Genomic DNA, 23,301 nt, shown 5'->3' with positions numbered 1-23,301 from the left:
TGAGCCTCTGTGCCCGGCCTCATATCATTTTTGTGTCATGAAACTTATCATTCTTTTGATTCTCCCCCACAGAACTGAGACCTGTAAGAAACAAAGCAACACCTTTGAAAGCCTAAGCATCATTCTTAGCTTGTGGGTCCAGTTTTGGAAGCGACTGAAATTCTGGAAATCCTGCAGTACCTGGCCGTATGGTACATTCTCCTAGTTCCTGCCTCTCCAGTGAGACACAGAAAAAATAGGAGTCCAGTGACCTCAGCCCAGGGAAGGAGCGCACAAGAACCCAACTGAAATCTCATCAGAAAACGAAACTGAAAGCCTGGCACAAGAAGGAACTGCAGAGGCAGGAATGAACGATGCCGAGGCTCGCTCTCATGACCTCATGATCTGCCATCGAGGACCCAAAGTGCTGGGATTACAGGAGTGAGCCACCACGGCCAGCTTTTTTGGCGTGTTGAGACAGAGTCTCCCTCTGTCACCCAGGCTGGAGCAGAGTGGCACGATCTCGGCTCAGTGCAACGTCCTCCCCTTACTGGCACCATCGGAGAACTCCTGACGGCCTCGGCCCGCGTCTGACTGCAACAGGAAACGCCAGGCAGCCGCAGCTGGATGGAAGCCAGCTGCAAAGCCCTGAAACCTCAAAGCTTCCTGGCAGTCCCTGAGAAAGGAAGCCATGCAGTTTGCAACAATGCGGGAGACGTGCGGCAGAGGCTGCTGTCCTCGTCGGCAGCTGGCCCAGTGAGAGCCTGCATTTTCTGTTCCCCGGCACAGACACGGGGAGTTCATCTGACAGAAAGTCTCATCGGAGTCCCACCTGCCGGAGGACGACTCACTGGGAGAGGCCATCCACCAATTTATTATTATTATTTAGACCGAGTCTTGCCGCAGTCACCCAGGACGAAGTGCAACGGCGTGATCTGGGCTCCCGGCAACCTCCGCCTCCCAGGTTCAAGCCATGCTCCTGCCTCAGCCTCCCGAGCAGCTGGGACGACAGGCAGGTGCCGCCGGGACCAGCAAATTTTTTGTATTTTTAGTACAGAAATTAGGGGCTCTAATTTCTCTACTAAGAATACAAAGAATCAGCCAGGGCCGATTTATTTTTCTATGCCAGGGAGTACAGTCTCTGTGCCTCTGAGCAGCGGGCCACCCCCACCCCACACAGCCCCTCCGAACCCCTCACTCAGGTTTGATGTGAATTGCAACCATGAGGATGTGGCGATGGGTGCATCGGGCAAGAGGAAGAAGAGCGTGACGGCTCAGGGACCCACAGGACCCAAGCCCATTCCCTGCCCACCACCCAGAGACGCTTCCCCAGCACCTGCGTCTGAGATCCCTGTCTGTTCCAGCAGCCCCAGTGGCGGGGTCGGACTTGATGCGCCTTGAGGTTGGGAATGGACCCAGCCCAGGGCCCGCTGAAGAAGCTGCTGAACTCCCAGCGCTTCTGAGACTTGGACGCTGTGCAGGAAAGTCGGAGCCCAAGATGGGGCTGACCGCGCCGTGGGCCTCCCGTGGGCTCATCTCAAACCCGCGTCACTGTGGGTAAGTCCCGAGACACTGTTCGCTGGGAAGGAGGATGGCGAGGAGAACCTAGCTGCCCGCCCCCCAAGTAGAAAAGGACCCGGGGCATCGTAAAGTGGCCGGACAATATGGAACTATCACCCACCGGTTACAACAGTTCAAGCTCGGGATGCGTGGCCCTGCCTCCGTGGTCCCTTGCGGAGGACAGTTTGTGTGCGATCAGTGCTGAGTGGCCACAGCTGCCTACCTGGTCGACTTCTGTGTGATGAGAAAACCCTGAACACCCGTTTGGTAATAAAGATCAGCTGCTCAGAGAGGATGACGGCCTGGGTCGGAGTCTGCTGGAGGCCCTCAGCCCCTGACGCTCTCAGCTAGGAAGGCCACAGGCCCCCCCACCCCGGTTGTCCCCGTTGCTTGCCGTCTGGCTGTCTGCCTGTCACTGCCATCAGCGCCGCCTGGGTGGGGGTCTTGACGGCCGGGCTGGTCTCGGTATGTCTTCCCGAGATGTCGGTGCCAGCAAGACGCCCACCAGGCTCCTCCCCACCAGCTGGCCCTGTGCTAAAGCCTGCGAGACCCTGTTCACTGTCCCCCACGCTGTTTTCCTGGCCCTTCAGAGGCCTGCTGTGGAAAGCGTTTGAAGCAGGCAATTCTGCAAAGACAAAAAAAGACAAAAATCCAGCTCAGAGTTAGGGCTGCACAGCCAGGTCCAAGCATGAAAACAAAACGAGACCTAAACAAAGCACCCGTGTGAGGAAGGAGCCTGGCCCGGGCCGCAGCAGAGAATTCTCTTTTTTTTGAGACGGAGTTTCGCTCTTGTCACCCAGGCTGGAGTGCAATGGCGCGATCTCGGCTCACCGCAACCTCCGCCTCCTGGGTTCAGGCAATTCTCCTGCCTCAGCCTCCTGAGTAGCTGGGATTACAGGCACGCGCCACCATGCCCAGCTAATTTTTTCGTATTTTTAGTAGAGACGGGGTTTCACCATGTTGACCAGGATGGTCTCGATCTCTCGACCTCGTGATCCACCCGCCTCGGCCTCCCAAAGTGCTGGGATGACAGGCGTGAGCCACCGCGCCCGGCCGCCCCTGCCAGAAATCCTCAGCCGGAAGAAACGTGTAAACACTCCGACTTGAATCAACACCGCGATGCAAATGCTTCGTTATGAGGACTGAAAGGGAACCCGTTTCGGCCCAAAACGTGCAAGAAAAAGCTGCTGGGCATTTTAATGATGCCCAAGGACGGGCAGCCAGCCAGCGGCGGGAAGGGAAGGTCTGCGCGGGGACCGGCATCCCGCCTGCCTGGGCTTCTCGAGGTCCCGTGTTTTCTTAGGAGGGGGCACTCGCCGGAGAGAGGGAGCAGAGCAGAACGGGAAGGAAGACGAGAGGGAAGGATGGGAAGGCACGGAGGGAGGCAGGGGGAAAGGCGGGAGGGACAGAGGCAGGCAGGGAGGGAAGGACGGGGGGAGGGAGGGAGGGTGAAAGACAGGAGAGAGGAAGGAAAGGGAAGAGGGAAGGAAGGAAGGAAAAAGGGAGGGAGGGGACGGAGGGAGGGGACGGAGGGGAGGCACACGAGAGGGACGGAGAGAGAACGGAGGGAAGGAAGGGAAGGGGAAGGGGGGAAGGAAGGAAGGAGAGGAGGGAACAAAGGGAGGAAGGGAGAGAACTCAGGGAAGGAAAGGCGGAGGGAGCGAAGGGGGAGGGACGGAAGGAAAGAAGGAAAGGAGGAAGCAAAGGCAGGGAGGGAGGGAAGGAGAAAAAGGCAGAAGGGACGGGAGGGCAGGCAGGGAGGGAGGGAGAACCCAGAAGGAAAGGCGGAGGGAGAGAAGGGCGAGGAAGGAGGGGAAGGGAGGGAGGGAGAGGAGGGGAGAAGGGACGGCAGGGCAGGCAGGCAGGCAGGGAGGGAGGGAGGGAGAACCCAGAAGGAAAGGAGGAGGGAGAGAAGGGGGAGGAAGGAGGGGAAGGGAGGGAGGGAGAGGAGGGGAGGAAGGCAGGGAGGGAAGGACTGGTTTGCTGAAGAAGGGAGGGAGGGTCGCCGGGGAGGAGGAGGGAGGCAGGAAGAGAGGGGAGAGGGAACGCGCCGTCCAGGCCACCTCGCCCAGGCTACCTCGTCCAGGCCACCTCGTCCGCAGGCCTCCGTTTATAAAATCACCCACTAAGTGAAGGAACCCACAAAAATCTCCACGCCCGAAGAACACTTTCACCAGGAGCCGGCTTTATTCACTCAGATATTCTGATGCCAACAAGCCCGAAAGTACACGGTCCCTGGAGGATTTACAGACGACAACAGGGACCTCAGAACCGACTGCAGGTGGCCTGGAAAAAACTGTTTTAAACGAAGACGACAAAATACAAAATAAAGCAAATAAAGCCTTCCCTGTCTCCCAGGCTCGGGGGTTCAGGGCACCCGCGGTGCAGACAGACACGCGGCAGACGGGTGGATTAGGAGCCGATTTATTCCTCTGCGGTACTGAACAAGAGTCCAGGCTTAAAGCATCAAGAAAGAGGCGACCGTCCAGCAGGGAACAATGGCTTTAAAACAAAAATGAAGACAGCCGGAGCAGCGCGCATCTTCACGAGTGATCAGAAGCGAATGATCTGGAAAACGGGAAGGTTGCTGATGCTACAGAATAGGGTCCCCCCCGCCCCCCACCACGGGGCGGCGGCGGCCCGCTGTGTCCATCCAGCTTCGGGGCACAGCAGAAGCCAGCCCCAAAGCCGGCCCCACTGTGAGCTTCCAGTGCCCTTCTGCTGAGAATACCCAGAGCAGAGGGTGGCAGGTTCGCAGGGGAACCGCTTCCCCTAACAAGCCAGCCAGGTGACGTGGGTTTCCCCAGAACATAACTTTCTGCCGACTCACACCCGCTCAAGAAGTCAGGATAAAATGCCGAGGCCCTGAGAAGCCGCCAGGCAAGAACACGCAGGGACTTCCTGCTTCACTGTCTGAGGCCCAGGGCTTTTAGGGTCTCAGCAGAACACGGCCTGGAACTGACTGGGGTCATCCCTCCTGCACCCCGACTGCCCCAGCTGGTCGTCACGGAGGCAGAGAACCCACGGCCCGTGGAATCCAAGCAATGCACGAAGCTTCGTGGCGTGATGGGCCGGTCACTCCGTGGAAGTATCCCCCACCATCGCACCCTCCCCGGTTAAAAAGTAGTTGTCACTCTTGGAAAATGTCTGTTTCCCTGAATAAATGAAAGCCACTTAGAATAGTCCAGCCACAGAGAAACTCTGCGGTGGCAATACTTCAGAATCCATTTCCCCGATAGGAGCGAGTTTAAAAGAGAAAATTCAACAGTCCTCTCCCGGAATAAAATCCGAAACACCTGTCCATGTGGAAAAGCTGGCTGCACAGGTGAACTGGACTCTTAGAGCTGACACAGAAGACACAACCACCTCAGGACCCATCAGCCACTTTTTTTTTTTTTTGAAACAGAGTTTCACTCTTGTCATCTAGGCTGGAGTGCAGTGGCACCAACTCGGCTCAATGCAACCTCAGCCTCTCAGGTTCAAGCGATTCTCCCACTTCAGCCTCCCGAGTAGCTGGGATGACAGGCACCCGCCACCACGCCCGGCTAATTTTTGTATTTTTTAGTAGAGACGCAGTTTCACGGTGTTGGCCAGGCTGGTCTCAAACTCCTGACCTCAGGGTGAGCCACCACGCCAGCCAAGTTTCAAGAACCAACTTCGCAAGGTGAATTTTAGCAGAGAACGAACAGTGTCTGCCGGCAACCCGTGAAACACACAAGGTGTTCCACACCTCTTTTTTTTTTTTTTTTTTTTTGCTTTCTGATAAGTGACTGCATTCTTGTGATCATCTGTGATGTGTTTAACCGAATGTTTAAAAAAAAAAAAAAAAAAAAAAAAGTCTCTCTTTTCAAGAAGGGCATTTTGGCTAAAAGGTCTCCTCCCCCTTTCTCAGAAGGGAGAGGCCCCGGCTTCAGGAGGATGTAAACATGAATGCGCTGATGCAGAGGAGCTCCAAGTCCCTTCCGACGACGGTGCTGAAAGGCTCCTTCCACGCCCAGGATGTTCCCGTATTTCTGAGCCCTGGATGTTCCCGTATTTCTGAGAAACTCTCGCAGGGAGGAGCTGAAAGGGAAATGGTGTGCGATGCCTCGTCTGTGAAGGAACCCCTCCTCCAAGCTCTGCGGCAAGCCAGGAGGAGCGCTGGCAATTCCCAAGCAGAAGTTGGGAGGGCCCCGGGAACAGCTGAGGAAAGCCAACCGCTGCAAAGCTGCCTCTCGCATGTTTTTTTTTTTCTTTTTGAGACAGTCTTGCTCTTGTCACCCAGGCTGGAGTGTCGTGGAGCGATCTTGGCTCACCGCAACCTCTGCCTCCCGGGTTCAAGCGATTCTCTGGTCTCGAACTCCTGACCTCAGGTGATCTGCCCGCTTTGGCCTCCCAAGGTGCTGGGATTACAGGCGTGAGCCCCCGCGCCCAGCTCTCTCTCACTTCTGGCATCTCTTTCCTTTTTCTGCCTTCCCAACTAGGCATCAAAGACGGTGGATGGTCTCTGAGGTTCAAAACGGAGCCAACCGCGTGGGTATGTACAGTAAAGCACCCCGCGGACTCCCGCGGGGGTGACCTCTAAGACGAGAGGGTCCGTCGCTACAGAAAGCTGTTGTCCCTGATGCCAAAGAAGCCGCCGCTGACGCCGTCCCCCAGGGGGAACACCTGTTCCTGGTCCAGGCCCCACTCCCCCTCATCCTGGTCCTCAGGCTCCGCCTCCGCCCCGCCACGGGAGTTTTCGTACAGAAAGACCTGCTCGTCCACGTGCGCGGGGGCCAGCCGGTTCCTCTTGGCACTGACCACGTTGGAGGCGGAGCCAAAGAGACGTTCGGGTGCGACCCGCGTGGCCGCCACGCACCAGTACTTCTGCAGCACCTTGGGGAGCAGGGGGAACAGGGCCAGGCGATCGGACCACCACTTGAGAGGGTCCTCGTTGAGGCCCAGCACCTTCTGCGACTTGAAGTTGCTGAGCTCCTCCAGCACCTGCGCGTGCCACTCCTCCTGGTCCTCCACGCCGCCCGTCTGGCAGAAGATCTCCGCCAGCATGCTGTTGATGACGCTGGTGGGCGGCGGCGTGGACGCGCGCATGAGCTTCTTCACGGGCGGCTCCTCGGGGGCCGCGGCCGGGAGGATCTTGTCCTCCGCCGGGCGGTAGCCGCCCCCGCCGCCATCCTTGAGCTTGTCCAGCAGGCCCTTGGCCTCCTCCAGCACGCGGTTCTCCACCTGCTGCCGCTCGAAGGCGGAGAGGAAGGGCAGCCGCTTGTAGCGCGGGTCCAGGAAGGTGGCCACGTTGAGGAACATGTCGATCTCGGGGGCCTCCTGGTAGGTCTTGGAGAGCTCCTTGGCGATGACCTCCTTGGCCATGCTGAGCTCCTTGGCGTCCGTCTCCTTGACGCTGAGCGTGGTGTTCAGGAGCATGTGCAGCAGCGGCTTCACCATGCTGATGGTCGGGTACCGGGAGGCCGACAGCATCTCCGCCACCTGCTTGAAGGGCTGCAGCAGCTTCACCAGCGCGTCGATGGTGGCCCACTCGCCCGCCTCCAGCATGAGGTGGTGGCTGTTGCTGTCCTCCACCAGCACGCCCGCGATGGCGAACTGCTGCTCCTTGAGGCGCTGCAGCATGGCCAGCGTGCTGCCCCACCAGGACACGCGGTTGCTGACCAGCATGCAGTGCGGCGCGTTCTGCTGCTTCTGCTTCTCGTACAGCATGTACATGGCCACGGCGGACTGCTGGAAGTACTCCACCAGCCTGCGGCAGCGCGCCAGCAGCGCGCCCAGCTTCGGGAGCCGGAAGGCCTGCTGGATGGCGGCCTGGAAGGCCTGGCCCAGGCACGGCATGTGCACCGCGACGTCCAGCAGCGAGCAGGCCTTCACGATGTCCTTGCCGTAGTCGGTGGTGGCGCCGAACACCTTGGCGCCGATGCCCCACTCGATGAAGACCTCGTAGAGCACGCGCGTGATGGTCTCCGCCGTGTTCTCCTCGGGCACCTCGAACGTCTTGAGGCAGCGCGAGCCCACGGAGAGGCAGCCGGGGGGGCCCGCACCCAGGAAGTGGGCGCCCAGCGTCACATAGGTGCGGTTCTGGTTCTCGCTCCTCCACATGTCCGTGGAGATGCCGCACCAGGTGGCCTCGGCCAGCTCCTTGAGGACCGCCTCGCGGACGGCGCCGTACTTCTCAGGGATGGCCTTGGTGGAGATGTACTTGCGGCTGGGGAGCTCGTAGCGGGGGTCGGCCGTCTTGAGCAGCACCTTGAAGGTGGGCTCGTCCACGATGGAGGCCGGGTACAGCCCCTCGCAGATGAGGCCCAGCACGGCGGCCGTCAGCTCCTGCTGCTTCTTGCTGTCGTGGCCGTGGGCGGCCTTGGCGGCCAGCGCGTCGGGACCGGGCGGCTGGGCCGCCTCGGGCTTCAGCTTGGAGAAGGCGGTGGCGAAGGCCTCGCGCATCTGCTCCGTGTTGCTCTTGACGAACTCGCAGAACTCCTCGGGGTGGTTCTTCTCCAGGTGGTAGGACAGGTTGGAGGTGTTCCCGGAGTAGGCGATCTGCGCCATGCAGATGCGGCAGTAGATCTTCTTCCACTGCAGGATGCATCCCTCCGCGTTGGTGTCGAAGCCGAAGTACTTCCACACCTTGCTCTTGGCGCGCGGGTGCGCCACCAGCTTCAGGTCTGCCTGCGAGCTCTCCAGCCCTTTATTAGTCTCCATCGCTTCTCGGCCCGCCGCAGGCTGCCGCCCGGACTGCCACTCATTCGTGGGGACCTGCTGGGAACGGGCCAAGACAAACAGAGCGTAAGAAGGCACCCAGCCATGCGCGGGAACCCTGCCGGGCTGACAGCCGGCCGCCGGGGCAGCTCTGCTTTCAAGCGAAAGGCACTGGGACCGACAGGTCGACCTTCCTTGCTGCTACCAAGCCCAGCTCAGCCCTCGCGATGCCCACCCCGGCGGTGATGTGGCATTAAGAAGCAGACACCCAGATAGAACAGCAAAGTGAGACTATCCAAGGGGCCGGCAGCCTTCTGAGCTGAGGGCCTCACGGGCTGACAGCATTCGGGACTGAGGGTCTGGAGCACACGCTGACCCACGCGTTTATTCTCCCAGAACCGGTGATGGTTATTAACAGCAGGTGTCCTGTGATTGCTCACAGAACAAGAAAACCGAGGTAGGCAGCTGGGAACTGCTCACCCCTGAGCACAGACAAGCTAGAAAGCATCCTCCAGGAGGGAGCCACGGGGGCAGGGTCACACGTCCCGTGCTTAAGAACTAGCGTAATGGGTGTGTGGTAGACACGTACTGTCTACTATACCAGTCGTTTTCCCCCGAGCAGCTTTCTGCTTGGGGGGCCTGGCTCAGTTGTCCTTGCCAGTGCTCACAGCACACAATCTAATTGATCATGGAGTCAGCATCCCAGCACCCTGCAGGTCACTTTTGCAAAGCAGTGGAGGAACAGGCTCTTTCTTCCACATCAATCCGATGCAGCCATTCTGCATGTGTGGACAATAGGGCTTTCCAAGTGAGCGTGGTATTTTTTGCGGGGGTGTACCTGGCAGTGACTTTTTTTTTTTTTTTTTTTTTTTTAATATGGGGTCTCACTCTGTCACAGAGGCTGGAGTGCAATTGTGCAATCTTGGCTCACTGCAACCTCTGTCTCCCCGGTTCAAGTAATTCTCCTGCCTCAACCTCCTGAGTAGCTGGGACTACAGGCATGCCATCATGCCCAGCTAATTTTTGTAGTTTTAGTAGAGACGAGGTTTTTGTAGTTTCAGTAGAGTGGGGTTTTTGTATTTTTAGTAGAGACGAGGTTTCACCATGTTGGTCTGGTCTTGAACTCCTGACTTCAGGTGATCCACCCACCTCAGCCTTCCAAAGTGCTGGGATTACAGGAGTGAGCCACTGCGCCCAGCCTGGCAGTGCCATGTTCATGGCAGGGGCTTATTGTTCCAGTTCTACGAGCTTTGCCAAGCACCCGCACCACGGTGAAGCTGCATAGATATTACTGTGGTTTTTTTTGTTTGTTTTTTTGTGTTTTTTTTTTGAGATGGAGTTTCACTCTTGTTACCCAGGCTGGAATGCAGTGGCACGATCTCGGCTCACTGCACCTCCGCCTGCTGGGTTCAAGCCATTCTCCTGCCTCAGCCTCCCAAGTAGTTGGGATGACAGGCATGCACCACCATGCCTGGTTAATTTTGTATTTTTAGTAGAGACGGGGTTTCTCCATGTTGGTCAGGTTGGTCTCAAACTCCAGACCTCAGGTGGTCCGCCCGCCTCAGCCTCCCAAAGTGCTGGGAACACAGGCGTGAGCCCCTGCGCCCGGTAAGCTGCATCCATCTTTTTCAGGGACGCTGCCTACATAGGAGAGTCCACAGCAGCCAGGCAGACCCCCCACTGCCAACCATCACAACAAGAATCTCTGTGCAACGCCACCTAAGCTTCATTAACTGCATTAAAGGGGCCACACAGGACCTCCATGTGGCTGAAGCTGGCTTTCCTATGGCTCAGAGGCATTTCACCCTCTTCCCAACTTTACGTTTTAAAATGAAGCCATGTGGAACATGGCAGGCTTTGTTTTTCGCAGCCGGTCCTCCTCGATCTGTAGGCATAGTCTGAGGGAGCATGGATTTCTCAATCCCTAAAACCCCTCAAAATGCATATCATGTGCAGAAACCGGCTTAGGTGGCCCAGAAGCCAGCCCCTAGGCTACCTGTGGATGGGGAATGCTCACATCCCCCAGCAGCACCGCTTCCCAGGAGTGGGCTGCAACGATGGGGTTCCTCTGACCAATGCCAGCACCCTGGCGTGTTCTGAGGTAGCAAGCCAGCAGAATGAATGTCACAACCGGGACTTCCAGAAAACAGAGCCCCCAAGCTGCGTCTTCTGCGGCCGACTTAGGCTGGAGCCCCTAGATGACAGTCAAGGGAGACGGAAAAGGGTCTCGAGAGGCCTCCGTGTCGCTCGGAAATGCTCCCTTGTCAGTCCGACCTGACTGACAGGCCAGAGCTGGACCAGAGCCTCCGACATCACCATCACCATCATCTTATTCTTTTTTTTTTTTTTTTTTTTGAGGCGGAGTTTCGCTCGTTACCCAGGCTGGAGTGCAATGGCCTGATCTCGGCTCACCGCAACCTCCGCCTCCTGGGTTCAGGCAATTCTCCTGCCACAGCCTCCTGAGTAACTGGGATTACAGACACGTGCCACCATGCCCAGCTAATTTTTTGTATTTTTAGTAGAGACGGGGTTTCACCATGTTGACCGGGATGGTTTCGATCTCTGGACCTCGTGATCCACCCGCCTCGGCCTCCCAAAGTGCTGGGATTACAGGCTTGAGCCACCGCGCCCAGCCACCATCATCTTATTCTTATGTGGCTGAAGCAGGTTTTGCTACTTGGGAGAAAAAGCTTGACACTCCATTAGTATTATTTGTGCAACGAGGCTGAAAGAGGTCCCAGGACCTTAAACAAAAGTTTACATTCTATTATTTTTATTTTTTGAGACTGAGTCTTGCTCTGTCGCCCAGGCTGGAGTACAGTGGCGTCATCTCTGTTCACTGCAACCTCCATCTCCCAGGTTCAGGGGATTCTCCTGCCTCAGAACCAGGCCTTTCCAGCTGGCACTCAGGGGCTACCTGTGTGACTAGGTTGCCTAAAATGGCAGCTGGGCTTTGTGAAAAGATGTGAGTGTATCTGCAAGTCTGCAGTACGGCGCTCAAGAGGGTAAACAGTGAAAGCCTCCAGTCAGGCATTGTCACTGTCAGGATGTAGCCAGTACAAGGAGGACATGTCAGTAGTGACCACAGCGAGCTGAAGAGTGTCTTCCGCCGCCAAAGAATCTGTATCCACCTGGTGCTTGTGAACGGGACTGTTTGCAAAAAGGGTCTTTGCAGATGTATTAATAATTAAGGTAAGGATCTTAAGACGAGACTGTGCTCAATTAGGGTGGTCCTAAATGCAGTGACCAGTGTCCTTAATAGAAAACAGAAGAGGAGGCCGGGCGCGGTGGCTCACACCTGTAATCCTAGCACTTTGGGAGGCCGAGGTGGGTGGATCACCTGAGGTCAGGAGTTCAAGACCAGCCTGGCCATCTTGGTGAAACCCCATCTTAAAAAAAAAAAAAGAAAGAAAACAGAAGAGGAGACGCAGACACAGAGGAGAAGGTCACATGGAGGCAGAGACTAGTGTGCTGTGGCCACAAGCCGGGGGATGCTGGAGCTCCCAGGAGCTGCGAGAGGCGGGAAGGATCCTCCCCCAGAGCCTCCGAAGGAACTGGATAAAATCATGATGGACTGAACAGCGGCCACGGGAAGATCTGTGCATAGCCTAAAGCCCAGGACCCGGAATGAGATCTGACTTGGTTGTAAGAAGTGTGGCTCTAATTAGTTAAGGATCTGGACACAAGATCATCTGGGGTTCGGGTGGGCCCTAAATGCAGGGATAGGTGTCCTTCTAAGAGGCAGAAGAGGAGACAGACACAGGAGAAGCCCACGTGGAGACAGAGACTGCAGTGATGCACCCACAAGCCCAGGGATTCTGGAGCCCCCGGGAGCTGGAAGAGGCAGGAGGGACCCTGCTCTAGACCCTCCAGAAGGAACTGAACACAGTTACAGTTAACCCAAGACTGGCCCCCAGAAAGATCTGTCCACATCTGACACACAGAGAAGGCAGCCAGGCAGAGAGTGGAGTGATGTGCCCACAAGCCCAGGGATGCTGGAGCCCCGGAAAGCGTCTAGTATGTTATGGAGGTGGATTCTGCCCCAAATGATGCCTGGAGGTGTTAGAACAGCCCCCCATCTTCAAGGGCACTCGCGGCCTGCCCTGCAGCTTTCCGTCCACGGCACGTGCCCTGTGCTCTTTAGGGAGAAACCACTGAGTGCCGGGTGAGCTGGGCATCTCTGTAGCCCAGCAGCACCGCTTCCCAGGAGTGGGCTGCAACGATGGGGTTCCTCTGACCAATGCCTGGCGTGTTCTGAGGTAGCAAGCCAGCAGAATGAATGTCACAACCGGGACTTCCAGAAAACGCGGAGTCCCCAAGCTGCGTCTTCTGCGGCCGACTTAGGCTGGAGCCCCTAGATGACAGTCAAGGGAGACGGAAAAGCGTCTCGAGAGGCCTCGGTGTTGCTCGGAAATGCTCCCTTGTCAGTCCGACCTGACTGACAGGCCGGAGCTGGACCAGAGCCTCCGACGTCACCATCACCATCATCTTATTCTTATGTGGCTGAAGCAGGTTCTGCTACTTGGGAGAAAAAGCTCGACACTCCATTAGTATTATTTGTGCGACGAGGCTGAAAGAGGTCCCAGGACCTTAAACAAAAGTTTACATTCTAATATTTTTATTTTTTACTTTTTTTGAGACGAAGTCTTGCTCTGTCACCCAGGCTGGAGTGCAGTGGCGTGATCTCTGTTCACTGCAACCTCTACCTCCTGGGTTCAAGAGACTGTCCTGCCTCAGCCTCCCAAGTAGCTGGGGTTACAGGCGTTCACCACCACACCCAGCTTATTTTTGTATTTTTAGTACAGCCATGGCTTCATCATGTTGAAAAGGCTGGTCTCAAACTGCTGACCTCGGGTAGTCCACCCACTTCAGCCTCTCAAAGTGCTGGGATTACAGGCATAAGCCACAGTACCCAACCTCTATTATTATTATTATTATGTGGCTGAAACAGGTTCTGAAACCTGAAAGATTTATCTTCCACTACTATTATTATTATTACTACTAGGCTGGAAGGGTCCCATTACCGGCAACAAAGGTTTATATTGTAATTATTATTGTTACTTTTATTATTACTAGGCTGAAAGAGGTCCCTGTTCCTGGAACAAAAGCTTGTATCCTATTATTTTGTGACTGAAAGAGGTCCCAGGAGCTGTAAGAAAGATGTACATGCTACTATTGCTATTATCATTAGGCTGGCACAGGTCCCGCCACTTGTAACAAAACTTTATACTCTGTTGTTATTATTTGTCTGAAAGAGGTTCTGAAACCTGTGGCGAAGGCTGATACCCTATTATTATTATTGTTATTATTTGAAAGTGGTCCCAGTGCCTGAGCAAAGGTTTATACTTTATCATTGTTGTTATTTGGCTGAAAGAGGTCCTGCTGCCTGTAAGAAAGGTTTTTATTATTGTTGTTATTATTATTATTATTACTACTACTATTATTGGGCTGGAAGAGGTCCCAATACCTGGAAGAAAAATTTACATTCTGTTATTAGACTGAAAGGTTCTGGAACCTGGAGTGAAGGTTTTTATTCTATTATTATTACTTTTTTTTTTCTTTTGAGATGGAGTCTTGCTCTGTCACCAGGCTGGAGTGCAGTGGCACGATCTCGGCTCACTGCAACTTCCACCTCCCGGGTTCAAGTGATCCTGCTGCCTCAGCCTCCCGAGTCGCTGGGAGTACAGGTGTGCCATCATGCCAGGCTGATTTTCTGTATTTTTAGTAGAGATGGGATTTCACCGTGTTGGCCAGGATGGTCTCCAACTCCTGACCTCAGGTGATCTGCTCGCCTCGGCCTCCCAAAGGGCTGGGATTACAGGCGTGAGCTAATGTGCCTGGCCAACAGCATCCTTTTTAAAGGAACAAAAGGTTATATTTCATTGTGATTTCGCTGAAAAAGGTTCTGGTACTTGGGTCAAAGGTTTATGTTTTATTATTATTGTTGTCATCATTATTATTTGGCTAAAAGATGTCCCAGTACCTGGATAAAAGGTCTATATCCTATTACTACTATTATTGTCGTTTGGCTGAAAGAGGTCCCAGTACCTAGAAGAACAGTTTATATTCTATTATCATTATAATGATTATTACTATCGTTATTATTGGTCTGAAAGAGGTCCCAGTACTGTGAAGAAATGTTTTGTTTTTTTGAGACAGACTCTCACTTTGTTGCCCAGGTTGGAGTGCAGTGGCATGATCTCGGCTTACTGCAACCTCCACCTCCCAGGCTCAAGCGATCCTCCTGCCTCAGCCTCCTGAGTAGCTGGGGTTACAGGTGCCCACCACCATGCCCCGCTTATTTCGGTATTTTTAGTAGACACAGAGTTTTGCCATGTTGGTCAGGCTGGTCTCGAACTCCTGACTTCAGGTGATCCGCCCACCTCAGCCTCTCAAAAGGCTGGGATGACAGGCATGAGCCACTGTGCCCAGCCGGGAACAAAGGTTTATATCCTGTTATTATTAATATTATTGTTGGTATTTGGCTGAAAGAGGCCTCCCAGGACCTGGGGCAAAGGTTTATGTTCTATCGTTGTTATTACTGCTGGGCCGAAAGAGGTAACAGTACCATGAACAAAGGTTTATATTCTATTATCATTAATATCATTATTGTTATTATTTGGCTGAAAGACGTTCCAGGATGTGAAGCAAAGGTTTCTATTCTATCATTATATCATTATTCCTATTGTTACCATTATTATCAGGCCGAAAGAGGCCCCAGGACCACGAACAAAGGTTTATATTCTATTACCAATATTATTATTGTTGTTATTTAGGTGAAAGAGGTCCCAGGAACTGGAAGAAAGGTCTGCATTCTATCATGACGATGATGATCATTACGATTATTTGGCATGAAGTTTTGCACTGAGAGCAGAAATTCCCGAATCCCTACCCGAGTGACTCGGGGATGGAGGCACGGGAGGCTCCCTCCCAGCCCGTCTCCTGCTGTGCAGCTGCTGGAATCCATGGCACTCCCAGGGAAAAAACCGTCCACACGGCAGGTAGGCTCCACCTGAACCCAGGTAACAGGCTCGGGAGGATGCTCCTTCCCTCTGCCTCCCTTGCAGAGCTTCCGTGCATGTGGGGTCATGAAGCAAGGTATTGCTGCAAACCAGCCTCTCCCCGCCTCATTCTTCAAGGACAGTCCAGCATCCCCAGGGTCGCCGCCCAAAATGCTCTCGGGGGGCCAGCGATTTCACCTTCCCAACTGCACATCCATGAGGCCAGCGGATGTGCCTCACCTGACTCCCACCAGAACGCCATGTCACAGGGGACCAGAGCGAAGGAGCAGAGGAAGGAGCCAGCCGCCTCCGGGCCCTTCGTGCATGAGGCCGACAAAGCCCTCAAACTCCACCACTCTTCTCCCTAAGTTTTTGTTATTTTGGAAATTACAGTCATTTTTTATTTAATAAATATACACTGTGCAGTCAAAGGTTACCAGGGTCCCATAAGGAGACGTAAGTTTTAGTGACCCCGTGCACAGCATGGCAGCTGTACTTAATAGCATATTACATGTTTCAAAATAGCTAAAGGAGCTTTTCAATGTCTTGTGTGCAGTGTTTACTGCTCGGGTGACGGGCGCACCAAACTCTCACAAATCACCAAAAAACTCACTCATGTCACCAGACACTGCCTGCTCCCCAATAACCGATGGAAACAAAACCATAAAATGACTGCAAGAGATTTTAAATGTTCCCACAAAAGAAAAATAGCAGGTGATGGATGTTAGCTTGATTTAATTTTCCACAACGCAAATATACAGCAAAGTATCACACCACAGCCCATAAATGTACACATGTACACATACAGAAAACAAGAAATGGTTTTAACTGACCTCTAAATTATATAAAGATAACCTATTCATACTTTGTATTTATAGAAAAATATAAATTATTCTAAATATATAAATATGAATTTTATGAAAATAAAATATATAAAAAATAAATATATACATACTTTTTTTGGTAGTAACAGGTAATCTGCCTGTTACCATTACTTTTAAATAAAGTATTAAATATGTTTTAAATTTCTTTTTTAATGTCTTTTTTTTTTTTTTTTTGAGGCGGAGTTTCGCTCTCGTTACCCAGGCTGGAGTGCAATGGCGCGATCTCGGCTCACCGCAACCTCCGCCTCCTGGGTTCAGACAATTCTCCTGCCTCAGCCTCCTGAGTAGCTGGGATTACAGGCACGCGCCACCATGCCCAGCTAATTTTTTGTATTTTTAGTAGAGACGGGGTTTCACCATGTTGACCAGGATGGTCTCGATCTCTTGACCTCATGATCCACCCGCCTCGGCCTCCCAAAGTGCTGGGATTACAGGCGTGAGCCACCGCGCCCGGCTTAATGTCTTTACAGGATGAATTATTGACTGTTATAACCCACAAAAACTGCTGTCTCATTTTTTTGAAAAGGATTCTATGATGAAGATATTGGAGCCCAGGTGAGGTGGCTCACTCCTGTCATTCCAGCACTTTGGGAGGCTGAGGCGGCCAGATCACCTAAGGTCGGGAGTTCGAGACCAGCCTGGCCAACATGGTAAAAGCCAGTCTCGACTAAAAATACAAAATTAGTGGCGCGTGGCGGTGCGTGTCTGTAATCTCAGCTACTCGGGAGGCTGAAGCAGGAAAATCGCTGGAACCCAGGAGGCAGAGGTTGCAGTGAGCCGAGATCGCCCCATTGCACTCCAGCCTGGGCAACAAGAGTGAAACTCCGTGTCAAAAAAAAAAGAAAAGCAGTTGGAAAACTGCTGTTTTTACTTCTACCTCATTCTAGTAGCCACTGTTCACTATTCATAAAACCAACGAGAATTAACTTTCCCTTTATAGGTTAAAAAAAGTTTGAAAACTAGGACTTCTATAAATAGCTTTAGAAGTGGGCCAGTTGGCATACTTTCTGTAAATACTCACTCCCGTGGTACAGCATTTACGAGTCCATCTTCCATCCCAGAACATGAAGGAATATTCTGTGGCCTATTATTTACTACAGGACTTTTAAGAAGATTCTGTGCAGTGTTGGAACTGGACTTCACAACAGGCATCAACAATTTTCTCTCCTTTTCAAAACGCATTGATGTGGCAGAGAAAATGTAAGTCCTAAACAGTTCACCCTGTGATTAACACTGGTGGGGAGAGAAGTGCTTTACTCAATGGGAGCATTTTCAACGGATTTCAGGCCATATCGACATTCAAGTGTTGATGCCATATTAGGATATTAAATACACTGATTAAATCACCTATTTTAAAATCCCCCCAACAGATAGATACACGTTACTGAATGGGCCATGTGGATGGTCTTAGAAACTCAGAGACAGACCCTCTTAGAGGAATTCTGGATTTGCTTTTCGACCCCCTCTGTAAAGACATGATCAATATCAATGATTAATTTGTAATTATCTGGTTTTTCCACGATGGGCTGTAAGAAAACACCATTCAGGAGGAGTGGATTCCACCAGCAATTTCTTCCTTCTCACACAGTCTAGGTCATAAGAGAGCTAAGAACCCACTCCATTTGGAAATTCTACGAAAAAACTGCCATGGCTTCCAGTCTGCGGTGGGGAAATTGGCCCTCTTGGATATTCAAACAGCTTTAGCTCAAATGCCCTGGACAAAGTTCGTTTCCTGGTCAGCAGCGAAAGCCTACCGGTTAGAAGCAAATGCAAAATGCCGTTTAGCAAGCCAGCCACCCGCAGACAGAGGAAAAGGCCATTCCTCCACCAGTATCGAAAATTCTTTTTAATCCATACACAGGAAGCGGCAGGATCACGGCAAGCTAGGAAAGTTAATCTTTAGAGAAGGCCATTCTGTTCCGACACTCCCAGGGTACAGAGTCCCCTGGCAGACACGTGACCTCACTCACCAGCAGCTGTAACAACTGTTTAATCAGTAAACCGAGAGGGGAAAAAATAAGCATGCAGCCCTCCTTTCTCCGCACAAAGAGCAAGCTTTTCAAAGGCCAGCATTTCGGTGGGCTGCCGCAGGGGCCCTGACGTGTTCCAACTGGACTCTCCATGCAATGCTGCCTCTTCGCCGGGGCACACACAGGCCGCGAAGGAGGTTTAATGGGACCTTTCTGTAAGCAAAACTGCCCAGATAAACATAATCTGCAAAATTGTTCCCCCGCTGTAAACACTTCACCTTGCAAATGATTACTTCCTTCAAACAGACGCGCTCTCCCGACCTCCCCAGGCCTGAGTACAATTCCTTCTCTGCAGTTCTAATTATGCTAACTGGGTTACTGAAGGCCAGTCTGGCAGAAAAACAAATGCTTCACTCACAGAAAACTTAAAGCTCTTTTTCTCTAGCTACAGAGGCGGGAGAAAGTGAGTCTCATTTAAAAACATCCACCGCCAGCACTTTAGGGAGGCCGAGGCGGGCGCATCACTTGAGGTCAGGAGTTTGAGATCAGCCTGGCCGATATGGTGACATCCCGGCTCTACTACAAATACAAAAATCGGCCTGCCGTGGTGGCAAGCGCCTTTAGGTCCCGCTACTCGGGAGGCTGAGGCACTAGAATCGCTACAACCCAGGAGGCAGAGGTTGCAGTGAGCCGAGATCGCACCACTACACTCCAGCCTGGGTGACAGAGCGAGACTCTGTCTCAAATAAATAAATAAATAAATCCACTCCAGGCAGGCTTCTCAAAATGTGGCCCTGGGACCCCTGGGGGTTCGCTCTGTGGGTACATAGTGGAAGCTGAAAGTCATCTCACAACAAGGTACCTATGCTCTTCCACCTGGCTAACCCCCAGTCCCCGACAGGCCTCCTGACTTGCCATGAAACCTTCCACCAGCACAGGCAGAAATAACAGCTGTCTTCCTAGGCAAGACATTGAAGACACTCCCTACAATGTATGGTCCACCACACTACCCTCTGAGCACTCTGTTGAGGAAAACTGTTACTTTTGAAACAAAGTGTCATTTAACCTAATATAGAATTAACACTCCCTTGATACCAATTCACAAATAATTGCTTACAGGTTTCTAGGTGTCAATTGAGACTATGGGCTCGGCACAGTGGCTCGTGTCTGTAATCCCAGCGGTTTGGGAGGCCCAGGCTGAAGGACTGCTGGAGGCCACAGGTTTGAGACTAGCCCGGGCAACAAGGTGAGACGCCATCTCTACAAAAAATTTAGAACAGCGGCTGGCCGTGGTGGCTCACGTCTGCAACCCTACCACTTTGAAAAGTCAGGCAGGAGGACTGCTTCAGCCGACAAGTTCAGACGAGCTTTGGCAGCAGAGCAAGACCCTATCTCCAGAAAAAATTTTGAAACATTGGATGGGTGTGGCAGCTCACACTTGCAATCCCGGCACTTTGGAAGGCCGAGGCAAGAGGACCGCTTTGGCCCGGGAGTTCCAAAGCAGCCTGGGCAACACAGCAAGGCTTTGTGTGTACTTCCTATTTTAAAAAGAAAAATTTTTTTTGTTTCATAAATTCTGGGCCGGGCGAGGTGGCTCATGCCCGTGTTCCCAGCACTTTGGGAGGCCGAGACAGGTGGATCACCTGAGGTCAGGAGTTCGAGACCAGCCTGGCCAACATGGTGAAACCCTGTCTCTATTTAAAAATAATAATAAATAAATAAATTGTGAACATGTAAATCTCTGAATAATCTACGTAGACGAAACACAGTAAGGGCCTCACTGATGTGCTGAGACAGCGAACGGGTCCTGCAAAGTTGCAGTGACTCAGAGATGTTTACACAGGCAGTCACAAACGAAGTTGTCGCGTAACGGGCCTGCGCTGCCCCCCGAGACGTCCGTGGCTCCCCAGTGCCCCCGAAGCCACCCCCTCGGGTGAAAGGCCCGTCCTCACTTACCCTGGGGCGGGTGCGGGTGGAGGTCCCCGGGTCGTCCCCTCCTCCCGTCCTGGGCCTGAAGGGCGTGCGGTCACCGGCCGACCCCGGGCGGCGGGCGGAGCCGCGCGAGCTGCGGGGCGCGGGGCGTGCGGGCCCCGGCCATGCCCGGGAGGTGTCGGGGTACCGGGTGGGGTTGCGCGGGGGTTTCTCGGTGGGAGTCCCGCCCGGGGCAGGCGGGGAGGCCACGCGCGCGCGGAGGGAACGGCCGGGCCCGGCCCGGCGCCGGGAGCGCGGGGGAGCCGGGCAAGGGGGACCGGAAGCGCGGGGCCGGAAGGTCCCAGGCGCGCACGCCCCCCACCCCGGACCCCGACCCGCGACCCCACCGCGACGCTCGCCCGGCCCCACTTCCGGGAGCGCCCCCACTGGAGCGCGCGCGCCACAGCCCCGCCAAGGTCACGCGGAGCCCCCGCGCCCCCGCCCCGCGCCCCGCGCCCCGCGGGTCCCCGGAGCCCCGACCCCCGCCCCGCCGCGCCCCGCTGACCTGGCTCCGGGAAGCCCCCTCGGCAGCGCCGCAGCAGCTGCTCCAGGATCACGACGGCGCCGGCTGCGTAGACCCGCAGGGCCGCCCGCAACGCAGACAATGGCGACATGGCTGCCCCGCCAGCGCCGCAGCCGCCGCCGCTTCCGCGCCGCCCGCGGGACTCTGCGCCCGCCCGGACGGCCGGCGGAAATGCGCGCGTCCCGGCCCGCCCCCGGCCCGCCCCGGCCCGCCCCGGCCTGCGGGGACCCTCACCCCCCGTCCGGGCCCGCTGCCACACCGCACGCCTGCAGGACCAGGGACCCTGCACGGACCACCGACCTCAGCCTGGAATCCCCCCTAGATGCACAGACCCCAGCCAGGACCCCGCAGGACCACACACCCCAGCCGGGAACCCCCAGGACCACACCCCAGGCAGGACCACACACCCCAGCCAGGACGCCCCCAGGACCACAGACCCCAGCCAGGACTCCGCAGGACCACAGACCCCAGCCAGGACCCCCGCCCAGGACCACAGACTCCAGCAAGGACCCCCCCCCAGGACCACAGGCCCCAGCCAGGACCCCGCAGGACCACACGCCCCAGCCGGGACCCCCCAGGACCACACGCCCTAGCCAGGACCCCCCCAGGACCTCAGACCCCAGCCGGGACCCCCCTCGCCAGGACCTCAGACCCCAGCCAGGATCCCGAAGGACCACAGACCCCAGCCAGGACCCCCCCGGGACCACACACCCCAGCCAGGACCCCCCCCCCGGGACCACACACCCCAGCCGGGACCCCCCGGGACCACACACCCCAGCCAGGACCCCCGCGGGACCGCAGTCCCCAGCCGAGACCCCGCAGGACCGCACACCCCAGCCGGGACCCCGCAGGACCGCAGTCCCCAGCCGGGACCCCGCAGGACCGCAGTCCCCAGCCGGGACCCCCCAGGACCGCAGTCCCCAGCCGGGACCCCCCAGGACTGCAGACCCCAGCTGGGACCCCTCCAGGACCGCAGACCCCAACCGGGACCCCCACACACACAGGACCACAGACCCCAGCCAGCATCCCGCCACAGGACCACAGACCCCAGCCAACATCCCCCCACAGGACCACAGACCCCACACAGGACCCCCAACACCCCGGGACCATTGACCCCAGCCAGGAACCCTCACCCCTCAGGACCACAGACTCCAGCCAGAAACCCCCCTGCCAGGACCACTGACCCCAGCCAGGACCCCAACCCTCCAGGACCACAGACCCCAGCCAGGACCCCCCCAGGACCACACACCCCAGCCAGGACCCCCCCAGGACCACACACCCCAGCCAGGACACCCCAGGACCACACATCCCAGCCAGGAAGGACCACACACCCCAGCCAGGACCTCCCTACAGGACTACAGACCCCAGCTAGGACCCCCGCAGGACCACAGACCCCACCCAGGACCCCAACACCCAGGACCATTGACCCCAGCAAGGATCTCCTCCAGGACTATTGACCCCAGCCAGGACCCCCCACCAGGACCACACACCCCAGCCAGGAAGGACCACAGACCCCAGCCAGGACCCCCCAAAACCACCTACCCCAGCCAGGACCCCCCCAGGACCACACACCCCAGCTAGAACCTCCCTACAGGACCACACACCCCAGCTAGAACCTCCCTACAGGACCACTCACCCCAGCCAGGATCCCCCAGGACCACTGACCCCAGCCAGAAACCCCCCTGCCAGGACCACTGATCCCAGCCAGGACCTCAAGCCCCCAGGACTTCTGACCCCAGCCAAAATGCCCGCAGGACCACTGATCCCAGCAGGGAAACCCCACCCCACCAAGACCACAGACCTCAGCCAGGACCCCCCTCCCAGGACCACAGACCCCAGCCAGGATGCTCCACAGGACCAGAGACCCCAGCCAGGACAACCCCCAGGACCACAGACCCCAGCCAGGATGCTCCACAGGACCACAGACCTCTGCCAGGACCGCCCCCTCCCGGACCACAGATCCCAGCCAGCACCCAACCCAGATCCACAGACTCCTCCCAAGAATCCCCCCAAGGACCCAGGACCCTGCTGGGACCACATCCAAGACCACAGATTCCCCCACTGGGGTACCCCCAGACAACAGGCCCCCTCCGAGAAGCCCACCAGAACCACAAACCTCCCCTGGGCCTCCACCAGGATCACAGGCTCCTATTGGGACCCCCTTCAGGACCACACACCTCCACCAGGACTCCCTAGGACCACAGATCCTCCCCAGCCTCCCCCCACCCCCTACAAGGACCACAAACATCCACTGGAGCCCCCACTATCAGGACTCCTCTCCAGGATCATAGACCCCCACTGGAGCCCCTCCCAGGACCTCCTCCTTCACCAGAAACTCCCCAGCACCACAGGCCAAACCCCCTAACCCCAGGACCACAGACCCCAGCCAGCACCCCACGAGACCACAGACCCCAGTCAGGACACCCCTCAGGACTACAGACTCCAGCTGGGACCACCTCCCCAAGACCCCATACCCTAGCTGGGACCCCATACCCTAACCAAGACCATGGAACCTCATTCAGACCCCAGCCAGGACCTCTACCGTGGGACCAAGATCCCCGACCCAGAGCCCACAGGGCACCGGGACCACTATGGGCGCCACATTCCCCCAGCTGGATCTTAGCCAGAATCATGGGTCTCACCCAGACCCACACGACCCACACCAGGATTGTGGGGCAGGACTCCCACAGAGGACTCTGGACTACTGCAAGGACCTTGCACCCCACACCCCA

The 23,301-nt window shown here is 55.5% G+C and overlaps 2 protein-coding genes across 19 annotated transcripts in view; both read right to left on the bottom strand.

Moving 5' to 3' along the window:
* The window catches only part of DHRSX (dehydrogenase/reductase X-linked), a 195,896-nt gene extending 175,172 nt beyond the window's left edge, over positions 1–20,724 (bottom strand). For 14 of the 15 annotated variants that reach the window (XM_074392358.1, XM_074392360.1, XM_074392363.1 and 11 more), the window contains exon 1: positions 20,552–20,724. In XM_074392358.1, coding sequence (XP_074248459.1) covers positions 20,552–20,660 — 109 coding nt within the window. In that variant the 5' untranslated portion in view covers positions 20,661–20,724. Of the gene's footprint in view, positions 1–1,762; positions 2,926–20,551 lie in introns of those variants that run through there. The other variant, XM_074392370.1, reaches the window with a different exon arrangement.
* ZBED1 (zinc finger BED-type containing 1) lies at positions 3,708–20,632 on the bottom strand. 4 transcript variants are annotated; one of them, XM_039475503.2, is made up of 2 exons: positions 20,552–20,632; positions 3,708–8,280 (listed from the first exon to the last, which is right to left on the bottom strand). In XM_039475503.2, exon 2 carries the CDS (start codon positions 8,221–8,223, stop codon positions 6,121–6,123), a length of 2,103 nt encoding a protein of 700 aa, XP_039331437.1. In that variant the 5' UTR covers positions 8,224–8,280; positions 20,552–20,632; the 3' UTR covers positions 3,708–6,120. The 4 variants fall into 4 exon arrangements, with proteins under 4 accessions (XP_039331437.1, XP_039331438.1, XP_010334317.1 ...); XM_039475504.2 differs by having other exon boundaries at positions 3,708–8,277; positions 20,552–20,630; XM_010336015.3 differs by lacking the exon at positions 20,552–20,632 and adding an exon at positions 20,032–20,408.
* Positions 20,725–23,301: the final 2,577 nt, after the last annotated feature.

Source organism: Saimiri boliviensis, chromosome Y, assembly GCF_048565385.1.
Source record: "Saimiri boliviensis isolate mSaiBol1 chromosome Y, mSaiBol1.pri, whole genome shotgun sequence".
NCBI classification, from domain to species: Eukaryota; Metazoa; Chordata; class Mammalia; order Primates; family Cebidae; genus Saimiri; species Saimiri boliviensis.
This window is presented reverse-complemented; position numbering and strand designations above follow the sequence as displayed.